This window comes from Hyla sarda, chromosome 5, assembly GCF_029499605.1.
Source record: "Hyla sarda isolate aHylSar1 chromosome 5, aHylSar1.hap1, whole genome shotgun sequence".
NCBI classification, from domain to species: Eukaryota; Metazoa; Chordata; class Amphibia; order Anura; family Hylidae; genus Hyla; species Hyla sarda.
The window spans coordinates 162,906,029-162,919,801 of record NC_079193.1 but is presented as its reverse complement, the minus strand read 5'-3'; the positions used below and the strand labels follow the sequence as shown (position 1 = coordinate 162,919,801).

General features: G+C 38.5%; 1 protein-coding gene across 12 annotated transcripts in view; it reads right to left on the bottom strand.

Moving 5' to 3' along the window:
* The window catches only part of TRAK1 (trafficking kinesin protein 1), a 138,259-nt gene that overhangs the window by 13,458 nt on the left and 111,028 nt on the right, over positions 1-13,773 (bottom strand). For 4 of the 12 annotated variants that reach the window (XM_056520611.1, XM_056520606.1, XM_056520615.1 and 1 more), the window contains 3 exons: positions 12,196-12,438; positions 10,589-10,908; positions 2,904-3,233 (listed from right to left, as the gene is read on the bottom strand). In XM_056520611.1, the coding sequence (XP_056376586.1) occupies positions 2,904-3,233; positions 10,589-10,908; positions 12,196-12,438 (893 nt within the window). The remainder of the gene's footprint in view (positions 1-2,903; positions 3,234-10,588; positions 10,909-12,195; positions 12,439-13,773) is intronic. The other 8 variants (XM_056520613.1, XM_056520616.1, XM_056520608.1 and 5 more) reach the window with 3 other exon arrangements.

The following is a 13,773-nucleotide window of genomic DNA, read 5'->3' as shown; positions in this document are numbered from 1 at the left end:
AGTATTCCAGCTAAGATGAATAAAAAGAAAATCAAAGTGTACCTATAACGTTATAAGAAAAAGGACTATAAACAGCATTGTGCACAATATATATAAATTATATGCATTTTTAAATACCTGAAAGGAGTGGATGCTGCTCGCGCTCCCAGCCACATAGACGGAGCCTTCTGCTTGGTCTTCTAGGTAACCAGAGTCACCATGAGACCAAGAGCCATATATTTTAATGTGATCCTTGGCGCTGGGTCTTGTGGTGGCTACAGTTACCTAGAAGACTAACTGGAAGGCTCCGTCCCCTACTGCATAGTTGTATGTGGTAGGGAGCATGACCAACAGCCACTCCGTTTATGTATTTAGAGGCCAAGCTTAAAATTCACTTAATTTTGAAAAACCACTAATGTGCACACTGCAACATTATAGTCATTTTCTATATAACCTTGTAGGTACACTTTAAGTGTTACAAATTACTACTACTATTAATAATGATGATAATAATAAGTGTTCAGTATTCCAAAAGCCCTTTAATCCAAATATTCAGTTTTAGCCTTGCAAAATCTCACAAAAGATTTTCAGCAAATCTGTACAAATACAATATTTTTCATTAGTGCAAAAATAATTATTTAGCAGTGCAAAATAACACCCATGATGGATCCTTTGCTACCTACACATATTTACAATATCTTTCATAAAATATTTGGTACAGTGTAAAAATGAAAAGTGGCAGGTAGTGCACATAATATATGTGCAATTCTGTGAAGCAAAGCAACAAGCAAGATATTACCTCTTACATCAACTAGACAGTTTAAAAAATATATATATATAAAAAAAAAAAAAAAAAAAGATGGGGAGCCTCCATTAAGGGCATCAGCGTCCCCTTCTCATTGATGGTTTAGTGCCGGTCTCGCCTAATCCCACTTTTATAGCATGTCTAAGTGACATGCCAAAAGGTGTATGAGCTTCAAATTTGTTTTTGTGTTATAAAAGTAAAGGTTTGAAAACAAGTAATCTATCATTTGTGTGCTATGGCCTGGGCTGCACAACACCATGTGACACTCTGTACAAGGTGGGAAATAAAATTGCACTAGAAATTAATGGAAAGCAGCACAGTGAGGTCAGGGCGCTATTCTGTTGCCAATGTCAATTGTGTGTTAAACAGGTTGGGGGAGATTTATCAAGCAATTAGTAAGATTCTTGTTGATGCCCAAAGTAACCAATCAGAGCGAAGTTTCATTTCTTATATTGCTCTTGTAAAATTAAAGCTGGGCTATGATTGGCTGCAATGAGCAACAAAGACTATCTTACTTTAAGATGGCTTAAAAACTATATTCTGCTAAACTACTTTCTAAAGATGGGTATGAGGGAAAAAGGAGGAGAAAAACAACGGGGCGCTCCTTAGTGTAGTATTTCTAGGATGGAAGAAAAAATGGTGCAAATACCCACCACCAAACACCCAAGGTGACGTACTGACGTTGAGTGGATGTATGTAGAGGTCAGTGGGGCCTCTGTTGTGTGGTTGAGGGTATATAACGATGGGGTTGTCACAGTCTGCTGCTCTTACCTCTATTGTCCGTGTTCCCGAGGGAAACGGACAACAAGGTAATGTGGAGGGTACAAAAAGATCGTTTTTTTTGACAGTACTACTGTATCTCGACCGGAGTTAGAATGAAACAGAGATCAAGCCAGCACTTACGCAGGACTAACTTTTATTGGTAAAAGAAGTCAAAAGGTAAAACAGAACAACGCGTTTTGGCACACACTCGCGCCTTCCTTAGGTCCACAAATATCATTTTGTGTAGTCCTGGCCAGGATCCCCGGCCAGGACTACACAAAATTATATTTGTGGACCTGAGGAAGGCGCGAGTGTGCGCCGAAATGCGTCGTCCTGTTTTACCTTTTGACTTCTTTTACCAATAAAAGTTAGTCCTGCGTAAGTGCTGGCTTGATCTCTGTTTCATTTTAACTCCGGTCAAGATACAGTAGCGCTCTCAAAAATAACCCAATCTTTTTGTACCCTCCACATTATTCTAAAGATGGGGCTGCTTTTATATTATAGGCACAAATACTGACCTGAGCAGGGACCTAACTGCACAAACTGAAAACATAATAGATCCCATCGTGCTGTCCGTTCATGTTATTAGATTCACTGTTAGGCTGGGACTTGCGATTGAAATACAAATGCAAAAAAATGCACATTTGAGACCAATTTTAGGGCATGCTTACATGTTCAATACGGTGTGTTTTCTTTAACTCTAAAAACGGTGGTGATTTCCACATCAAAAACCACATGCTTTCACGTGGATTCCACATTGAATCTTCTCTTGAAATCAATAGGAGCTTTAGGACAGGACCACCCACATTGACCACAGCTTGGAAAAAGAGACAGCACAGTGCTGCACACAGGCAAGGTTTTTGCCCATGTGCACATGCCCTTAAAATGCAGCCAGTCATGCAGTGTAAGTTTTATTTTAACTGGCTATAATGGTATCAAACTTTTTTCTTTTGTTATTTTAAATTACAGTAAAGCCCAGGCCTAACAAAAAAGAAAGCTAGCATTAATTCAACAAGATGGTAGACTAAGCACTCATGTATATACCCACCTACTGTAATACATACCAATAACTAATGACACATAGCTAAATACAGTACAGTACGTTCAGAGTTTACCAGCCTCTTTCTTTTAGCAGCCTTTACATATAATGAAAGTGGTTCTTGCAAAGTATGCAAAGCTAGAAACAAATCTGAATGAGGAGACCTGCTAAACAAGAGAATATTTGTTAACTGCTCAGATCACTTATTGTATGAAGTAAAACATTTGCGAATGTGCTGTGGTGTAGAGGTGAAAATGGCCCAATATTCAATATCCTGTAAAGAAGTCCATTTTACAGGACGTAAGGAGGATCCCTCACCAGACCCCTCATCATCGTCTGTCGCGGGCTCTTGCAAGTCCTCTGGGGCAGCCTGAGAATGGCTTGGACAATTCTTGCTGTCAGACACAGTCACTTGTGCTTGAGACCTCTCACCTGAGGTCTCTGAATGATGGACGGGACTCGAGGTAGTTAAGCTCTTGAAAGGAATGTCACCTGTCTCGTCTTCTTCAAAGTCTGTGAAGCAGTACACGTCCTCCTGGTCAAGATCTAAGGTGCGGAAGCCCTTGGTAACTACTCCAGGCCTAGGGTCCAGGATTCCTCCTAGGTGAGGTTGTGCCAACTGCTGCCAATGATGTAAAGTTGCTGAACCTAGAACAGATGAAACAAATGGAGATTACATTAAATTTGGACTACCAATTGTAAATGTTCAACAGTGACAGTGCCACACTAAGTCCAAGACATTGTATTACCATAAAATTAAAATGTATTGGGCACGGTCAACTTTTTATATGCCAGAGAAAGATCTCAAAGTTTTGATTTATTCTCTCTGCTTCATCTAAGTTTTTATCGGTCAGGTTCTGTGTTGTTTAGAATCAGACCAATTACTAGTGAGAAGTGCATGCTCAGAGCGTTCCCTCCCGGCTTTATGTCATGTGATTGAGACGGTTACATAAGACACAGAGCTTGCTGCAGTGATCCCTAGGACATCAATTTTTAAAATGAGTACATGTTATTGCTGGTGTGGGTACTATGCGTGGATGGATAGATAAGCATGTATGTAGCAAAGTTTGTGGTAATTTATCACTCTGTGGTTGTGACATTCAAAAATGCAGGAACATATTGTAATAATATCTTAAAGGCATTTAAGCTACATGCTCTGTAAAAAGGTAATTTTTGGAATCTGTCTGGCATCAAGTTGACCACCAAGTGTACCTTTCAGACTAAAGAGTTGCTTCATGACAGGAATAATGTTGTAACGTGCCATGTGATGTTTCTCTTTAAGAGTTTTACTGAATCCACTTTAGTTAATGTGCCAAGGTGGACATGCATGCTTAAGGCACTATTACATGAACAGACGCACACTGTAAATGAGCGCCAATTGCAAGGCTCGACTATGAGGTGGGCAGATTTGGACAAACAACTGCTGGATTGTTTATGTGGCCCATTGTTTCCATTAGTCACCAGATGCACATCATTATTTACATGGGGAGATGTGCGGCCAACCAACAATCTGTTTTTTTTTTTTTACCTGTCAAAAAGAATTGATCAGCTAAGCTCATCGCTGGCCCTCCTACATAGGCAATATTAGCCTGTTCAGTCAATAACTAACCATTCATATACACACAGTCTAGGGGACCAGGAAAGCTCCAGGTGGGCAAGAGGATAGATTAATATATTCTAACTAATATGGAAGAATTCATAAGAAGGATAAACTATATGAAAATCATACCTGCAGTTTATAGCTAAAAAGTTGTCAATTTATACCACAGCAAAAGAATTTTGGGCTGATTTTTTTCCCCCTTTGGAATCGAGTTTTATTGTAATAGGACGAAACTCTTGTACTCTTGTTGGTAAAAAATGGTCTCATAAAGTGCCTATTAAATTTTTATATTGTGTTATAACACATCCTTAAAGACAAATGTAGCGATAAAGGGGTTTGTAGGTAAAAATATTTCTATACTATATGCCTGCAAACTCGCAAGCTACGAAGTCTTTCAATCCCCACTGTGGTCCACTTCTTTCATTTTACGATGACCTTTCATGCCCACAGGAACTGCCAGCTCAGCTTGGTGACCAACTGTGGGGGAACAAAATGTCATCAACATGTGGACCAACATGAGGACCGCAGCAAGACCTGAAGGCTTGATAGTGGCAGCAGCGGGAGAGGCCTATGCAAAGGGAGGCCTAATAATGGCTAACGCATTTTAGAGCTTGTGGTTAACACATTTTAGAGCTTGTCTCAAGATGCACTAGCTACTCTACAACAACTATGTTGAGAAGCTAAAGCCATCTAATATAAATGTACCCAATAAAACTGTATTTATATACTAAAAATAACCCAAAGCAACAAAAGGGTTTAATAGGAGAATATGGCATACTAATCCTTTCATTTCTATGCTAGTAGCTAGTATAAATATTTGACAGTATACATACCCAAGGGTTACATCATAACCCCGTCAAATTTTTGTCTGACCAATGAGCATGGTCAAACTGGAAGCAATAAAAAGAAAAAAAAAGAAAAAAAGAAAAAGAAAAACACATGAAAGGGATGAAAATGAATGAGAAAAAAAGTCAAGGGCAACATAAAGAAAGGAGATGTCTGTACATGACAACTATAAAGCATGTAATATTAAATAATAAACAGCCTGTAATACAGATTCAACTACCAAAAACCTATGGATATATTTAAAGGAATAGGCAGATTAAAAAAATAGGAAATATAATATTTTGAAAATATAATCTTAAAATGCCATTTTATGCAATGTTCTTGGAAGAACAAATACATAAATGATAAATAGAGAATAGAAGGAAGTAAATGTCCAGCCGAAGGATTCGTGCAGTAAAACTTCAGTTTATTTCAATAACATATGCAAATACAGGTGCGGACAGGCAAAGTGACATGTTTCAGCCTACAGAGGCCTTACACAAGTATGAGTAAGGCCTCTATGTAGGCTGAAACATGTCACTTTGCCTGTCTGCACCTGTATTTGCATATGTTATTGAAATAAACTGAAGTTTTACTGCACGAATCCTTCGGCTGGACATTTACTTCCTTCTATTCTCTATTTATCATTTATGTATTTGTTCTTCCAAGAACATTGCATAAAATGGCATTTTAAGATTATATTTTCAAAATATTATATTTTCTATTTTTTAATCTGCCTATTCATTCACTTCCTCCTGTTTGCGATCTACGGTGAGGTCCGCACCTGTCCGCGCTGGATGTAGCTGCTATTGGGGTGAGCACTTTCTTTGTTGGATAAATAGAAAATGCATTGTGCGTCATGTTAATTGAATATACAATACAGGCAGAATATGGTCTCTTAAAGGGGTCATATGGCAACACAAATTTTTTTTAAGAAGTGGCAAACTGGCTTTAAAAAAATAAATAAATAAATAAATAAGTAGGTAACTAAAATAAATAAGGGTTATTCCCTTCTTTGATCCTCTGGCATTCCAACCCTCACTAGGTCCACATTGACCTCCACTTCCAGGTCTGGTCTCGACACATAAGGAATGCTCGCTCAGTCAATCACGAGCTAGGGCAGGTCACCATTGTGCAGTGGTTGGCTGGGTGGGCATTTCCTGTATGTTGAGACAGGCGTAAGAAAAAGAGTCGAGTGGGGAGGCAAGTCAGGCAACCCTTTAAGTCTCAAGCAAAGGTTATCATAGCCACTTTTGCTTGTAGCCATACATTTTTTTTGTTTTTAATTTTCTAAAAGTTAAGTTATACAAAATCATTAAAAAAAACTTAAAAAAAAACTGTGTGGCTACATGATAATAAACCATGATGATGATTAAAATAATTTAAAAAAAAGCACAGGAAAAACAAATAGGAAAGATGAAATATAATGGAGATTTTATTGAAAGAACAGAATAGATACAGTAGCAAGAGGTATTACAACTGAAAAGGAATAGTGAAAGGGAAACATAAGAGAACATATAAAGAAAAGGTTACAAAATCACTAGAGTGCTTGTCTGCAAACACAGTTCAACAGCTGTTGGCTACACATCCTATTCTTGTCATTCTGAACTTATAACAGTTATTCATAATAATAGTGAATGGCAATAAAAAAAAATCAATGAATTATTAGTAAAGCAAAGATAAAAAGTCAATTTCTGAACTTTTAGGCTGCATTTACACCACGTGTGGGGCATAAGGCAGCTGCATCCCGCAGGAGAATCTGGAAACCGGTTGATGCCGTAACTGTGCTGGACCCATGCCTACCTCATTCATTTCTATGAGCCTAGCGGAGTAACCAAGTGACTCCGGTCACGTTGTTTTAAACAGTATACTTATTTTGCTGGACGGAAAAGTGAAGAACCATGGCTGTCAGTCCGGCAAAGAACCGGATACAGTCCAAAAATGATTCATAGTGGCACACTGAACTGAACATGGTACGGCAGAGGTCCAGCAGGGCACCATACGTAGTGTAAATGCAGCCTTATAAAAGCTCTTTACCCCTCACTACAAAGTTAGAGATATCTCCACCTGCATCTATATATTGAATTTGGCACAGGAAAAAAAAATCTGTACAAGGTAATAGTGTCAATGTAAAAAGATCCCAGCAACCTTGTTTATTTTGAACTAGTGACCATGCAGTGCTTGTGATGTCAAGAGGATAGGCTTTTTACAGTTAAAAAAAAAAAATATATGCACATAGGAGAAAATTTACCAAAACCTGTCCAGAGAAAATGTTGCCAATTTGCCAATAGCAACCAATCAAATCACTTCTTTCATTTTTCAAAGGCCTTTTCAAAAATGGAAGTAGCAATCTAATTGGTTGCTATGGACAACTCAGCAACTTCCCCCCTGGGCAGGTTTTGATAAATCTCCCTCCATTTATTTCTGATGAGACACACGGGAGACCCTGCAATTTGCCACCCAACTACTCTCCCAGGTGCATAAAAAGTAGGGGGGAAGGGGGGATTCATTTCCTGAGCCAGTACAGATTGGCTCCATATTTGGAAAGTGCAAAGTGGACGCTTCGAACATTATCTGCATAAAGACCTGGCTTGTGAAGAAAATGTGCGCAATATTGTTACTCTGCACTTATGCAGGAAAAGAAAATTTCCCCCATAGACTGTGTGATATTCAAGTATTCTATTTTTCATATTAAGGAATTAGTGATGGAGATTTATTAAAAAAATGAATATGGAAGTCACTGCTCATAGCCACCAATCATATTCTAGCTCTTTTAATTCAAATGAAAGGGACAAGGTGACCTGCACCACCTGTTTATTGCACTAGTTTTGATACATCTTTGCCAGTATGAGCCGTGCAGGCAATGTCTTTCCACCACCAGATTTCTTTTTATAAAGGGACTATCCAAAATACTAATCATTTTTTTATTAAGGCTCAGGCTAATGGAACGCAAGCCAAAACTGAAAAGCAAAAGAAACATTGTTCCAAGAATTCATAACTTTACAATCAGTTACAATGTTTGGGATCAGTATGTATACTACAGCTCCATTTCAATCTCTAAAGGTGCAAACAACATACAGACACATGGAAATCTCCAATTCATGTGCCAAAGGGGCAAGTTTCTCTGTAGAGGGCTATGAGATTGGCGGAGTTTCCAGATCTAAAGATGACCAACTAACATCTGTCAGAAACAAATGCCTGTCAAAATGATAGTCTAACATTTTGGCAATTATTTCAAAAAGACAACAGGAGAGATTTATCAAAACCTGCGCAGAAGAAAAGTTGACCAGTTGCCCATAGCAACCAGACTGCTTCTTTAATTTTCAAAAAGGCCTCTAAAACAAATGGTTGCTATGGGAAACTGGTCAACATTTCCTCTGGACAGGATTTGATATATCTCCCGACATTCTTTTGATCTGATGAGAAACATTCAAACGTATGCACAACCACTCTGTTTATGGTCATCTTGATACAGGACTTTACAATAAATTTATCAAAACCGGTGTAGAGGAAGAGTGGTGCAGTTGCCCACAGCAACCAGATTGCGTCTTTCATTTTTTAACCCCTTAAGGACCTGGCCAAATTTATTTTTGCATTTCCTTTTTTCCTCCTCGCCTTCTATCATAACTTTAATATTTTTACCACAGACCCATACGAGGGTTTGTTTTTTGTGTGACCAATTTTATTTTGTAATCACATCACTCATTTTACCATAACATGTACGGCGCAAGCAAAACAAATACTATTTGTGTGGGGAAATTGAAAAGAAAACCGCAATTTAGCAAATGTTGGAATTTTTTGTTTTTACGCTGTACACTTTACGGTAAAAATGACATGTTTTCTTTATTCTATGGGTCAATACGATTAAAATGATATGAGGTTATATGCTTTTCTATAAATGTACAACTTTTAAAAAATAAATCAAACTATTTTAACAAAATCAGTACATTTACATCAGATGTCATTAAGGGGTTAAAAGGCCTGTAAAAGATGAAAGAAGCAATCCAAAATTGGTTGCTAGGGACAACACCACTTTTCCTCTAGACCGCCTTTGATAAATCTCCCCCTATAATATGTTCTATTATCACGTGAAACACATTCAAATTATTAAGACAATTTACCAAAGTTAAAATAGCTTCTATTTAGCAGACAATAACCCTACAGTATATGTTCCCTTGTTCCACTATGCAAGCAGTAAGGTGCAAACATTAAAGTGAAATGGCTGTCTTACTTTTTAGAAATACCATTTTCCGCACTGATTTGAAAGCAACATCTGAGTTGAGCAATAGCAAAAAGCTAGAAAAAGCATAAAGAAGCACTCCATGTTTTTTAAGTTTTTTGCCCATATCATGCACACTCCCCATCATTAGTCCTACAGCACCATTTGTTTAACTTCAGCACAACTGCATCCATGCGTTTCATTACTGTAACTTGCTCATGTGATCACCCGTTTGACCCACAGAAAACCAGTGATTAATGTGTCTGAGGAAGTGGTCAGTGCTGGGTCAGCTGTCTACTTGTGAACTTAAAAGGGTATTCCAGGCAAAAACATTTTATCCCCTATCCAAAGGATAGGGGATAAGAGGTCTGTTCGCGGGGGGCCCACCGCTGGGACCCCCTGCGATCTCCCTGCAGCACCCGCATTCTATGCGGGAGCTGCGTCTCCAGTTTCGGAAACCTCCAGCTTTCCGGCACTGGGGACGGGACGTCACACCACGCCCACTCCATTCATGTCTATGGGAGGGGGCGTGACAGCAGTCTGGCGCTAGGTAATCAGATCATCAGGTGCTCGCCAGGCTCCACAACCTCTCTTTTCCGTAAAGCCAGAAGATTCAAAGGAAATGTAGGTAGCATAAGGAAATAAATTCTTTGATTCACGTGCAATGAGTATGCCTAAAATCTTATGTACGACACATTAGCTAAAACAAGTAATCACAAGGCATTCACATAAACCTCTACAATATTCTCCAACAACCGTCTATGCTGCACTATATAGGCAAAAGAAAAATTTCCAGGAGTGCTTCTTTAATATTTTACAATAAAGAGCCTCAAAAGGGATTTTCTCCCCAACAACATTCATTGCCAATTCACAAAAAGTGCCTAGCAATCTAAATTATGCTCACAGATTTCAATGAGGCAGAAGCCCCCATGTTTGGCCACCACTTCATTTAAATAGAGGACTTGGCACCCCCATTCTTGTCACGGTCAAAACAAGGGATCAGACATTTATCGCCAATCCAGTGTATACGTGATCAGCTAGTGAGAAAACCCATGTATAAAAGTTAATGCTAGTTAATAGTAGTATTATATGTCAAAACTAATAACTTTACCAACCATCAGCCATAAGTATGCAGATAACAGAAAAGATATATGTTTGTTTCTTTTTACTATTGGATACATAGCTATTACAAATCCTCTGTACCAGATTCACACTAAAATATCTCAAACCAACAACGAGGGTGGCTATCTCTGAAGTAGAAAGAGTGTGTATTATGTAAAGTGCCGGCTTTCTGGTGATGTATTAAAGACCACAAAGAGTCACTAAGCAAAACATAGAAGGGCCGGGGCCCCTTGTCACCTTCTAGGGGCTTCACGATCTGAAGTTTCTCAGGCAGGTAAGATCGGCTGCTGAAGGACATTCCTGAGATGCCGGTGAATTCTGAGAGCCTGGAGGAGTGAGTACCCAAGGACATTATGCTTTCTGTTGGTGTTAAAGATCCACTGTGAAGTTCTCCCTTCTCCGCTAGACTGCGCAACTTTCTTTCCTGGTCATCTTCAAAGAACTTGCGCTCCAGGAGGTAGTTCTCACGCCGAAGGGATAACCGTCGTAGGGCTGTCTCAAGGTCATTAGAACCTGGTGTTCCTGGTGTGCCAGGCTTCTTGTTCTTATCTGCATCACTGAAGACAATAAGGACAGCAAGAAATTAAATAGAATATGAGATATTGAATAAGTTATGTAGCACATTGTGTTTTAATCCAGCAAGTAAAAACTCATTTTATGATCTAAATCATCTATATCTAGAAATTTCACTAAGAAACCCTAAATTAGTGCTATGGGGTTTAAAGGTTATGGACACCTGCTATTATTGTTAATTTGTTTCCTGAATGCAAAATTAGCAAACTATTCAACTAGTCTTCATTAGAGATTATTTATCATTTAGCTGCTAGTAATAAAAAAGATAAAGCCTTTAAAGGGGTTATCCAGGAAAATAACTTTATATATATATATATATATATATAAATAAAATCAACTGGCTCCAGAAAGTTAAACAGATTTGTAAATTACTTCTATTAAAAAAATCTTAATCCTTTCAGTACTTATGAGCTTCTGAAGTTAAGGTTGTTCTTTTCTGTCTAAGTGCTCTCTGATGACACGTGTCTCGGGAACCGCCCAGTTTAGAAGCAAATCCCCATAGCAAACCTCTTCTAAACTGAGCGGTTCCCGAGACACGTGTCATCAGAGAGCACTTAGACAGAAAAGAACAACCTTAACATCAGAAGCTCATAAGTACTGAAAGGATTAAGATTTTTTAATAGAAGTAATTTACAAATCTGTTTAACTTTCTGGATCCAGTTGATATATAAAAAAAAAAGTTTTTTCCTGGATAACCCCTTTAACATTTTACATTCCTTGCTCTTATCTATGATCTTGAAAATAAAGAGGATAGAAAGTCTAATAGTGTCATAACCAATGCTATTACATAAGAACACCAAAATGTTAAGACTTTAAGACCAGTGTTGAAGTTTAATGCTTTAGGACAATGTTTATTCTATGCAATAAATGATGGTAGTAATATTTCAAATATTAAATATTCCTAAAGTGGCAACTGTGTGTGTGAAACTCTGCTAGGTATGTGTGTGTCCAGAGAGTGTATCTAGCCTCCTCTCATGGCTTATCTCTGTCTTAAATCTTTGCGTTTTCAAAAGGTACATTCCTCTCTCTAAGAAAGGCACATTTGTAGAGAAAAAGAACCTAGAAGAAACTGTGGTCTTTATATAAACCCATTTGGGCCTACTTACAATACATCCAGGATGGCCACCATTCACCATATGGCGTACGATATTTTTCATCAGCTTAGTGATTCATTTGCTAGAAACCCCTGACATCATGTTTACTCAATATACTAAACACTTAGTAAAAGTAATGCTACATTGATGACTTCAGAATCAAGCAGTAGCACTAACCTGTTATCAGGTACCTCGGTTTCCAGTATAATGCTATTGGTTTTATTATCAATGACAATATTAGAAATATCTCCTCCATAAAGACTGGAGCGTGGCGTACTGACACAGCTAGACATTAAAGAGTTCATTGCCGAGGACTGGTTAGAACCTGGGATGTTCATTGGAGAAGGTGCCAATGACCTTTGCTTCACTACTTGGTTTACATTCCGCACAGTTTCAAACACACGTTTTTGGTGATTGCCACTAAGGTAAAACACATACATATATTTCATAGTTATTAAAATATGTAGGAAAAAATGACATAATACACTGTGGTTTACTGAACTAAAACCTAATTCCTGGTAAATACACAAAACAAAATCATTAATACAGTATAGTAAATTTATAAAATGATTCAACTCAATATAATCTCTTCACCATTCTGAATAGATAAAAAAAAAAATTCACATAGACGAATACAGAACATTACAAAATAACATTCTCTTTGTCCTTCCATTTCCGCATGTGGCATTCAGCATTCTGTACTCCTAATAGACAAAACAACCATTGGCAGCTAATAGGAACACCAAACAATCAATAAATACCGGTAAATAAAATACAGCGCAGTCTATGGGCTGCAACGTATGCACACATATATCGTAGCCTGTAAGCCAATTAGGGAGGTTGTGAAAATGTATGTTCAGCTTGACTAACAGGAATACAGTCTCGTAATTGTAACATGATGCCCTTAAGTAGGACATCATATTCCGCTTTAAAGATCAGATCTGAGGAGGTTTATTAGAACAAGTACAAAGAACAAGTGGTCACTGAATATTTCTCAAAAAACTATTGAAAAATAAAAGCTGGAATTAGATTGGATACTATAAACTTTCTCAATTTTTTTGCACTAGTTTTGTTAAATAACCACTTTGGGAAATGTTTTTCCCCCTGTCCGGCAGTAACATACCCTGCTTAATCTTACAGGGCAGTTTTATCTCCTGGTTAGGACATTGTTCCAGTCCCACTGTGTGCCCACGGGACCCTCCAAATTTCCCAGCTACTGCTCTTTAGACCAGAATTCTATCCCTCTCTTGGAGATTTGTATTAAAGGAGTACTCTGGTGCAAAACATCTTATCCCCTATCAAAAGAAAGGGGATAAGATATTAGATTGCGGGGATCCCACCGCCTGGGACCCCCGCGATCTCCAGGTCAGCAGCAGCGTTCGGAACACGGGAGCGTGGAGCTCCCATGTTCTTGACCTCCACCCGTGCCCCCTTCATTCATGTCTATGGGAGGGGGTGTGACTGCTAGTAAGTAGCAGTCACGCCTCCTCCTATAGACCTGAATAGAGGGGGCGCGGCCATCTGGCAGGGAGAAGAGTTCGCTAAGTGCACGGATGACCAGGGTGCCACATCAGCGATCGCAGGGGTCCCCAGTGGCGGGATCCCTGCGATCTAACAGGATATCCCGTATCCTTTTGATAGAAGATAAGATGTTTTGTGCCGGAGTAACCCTTTAAGTTGCTATTTAAGAGCTAAATGTGGTCAAGTTGTTAAAGGGGTATTCCAGGAAAAAACTTTCTTTTTTTTAATATATCA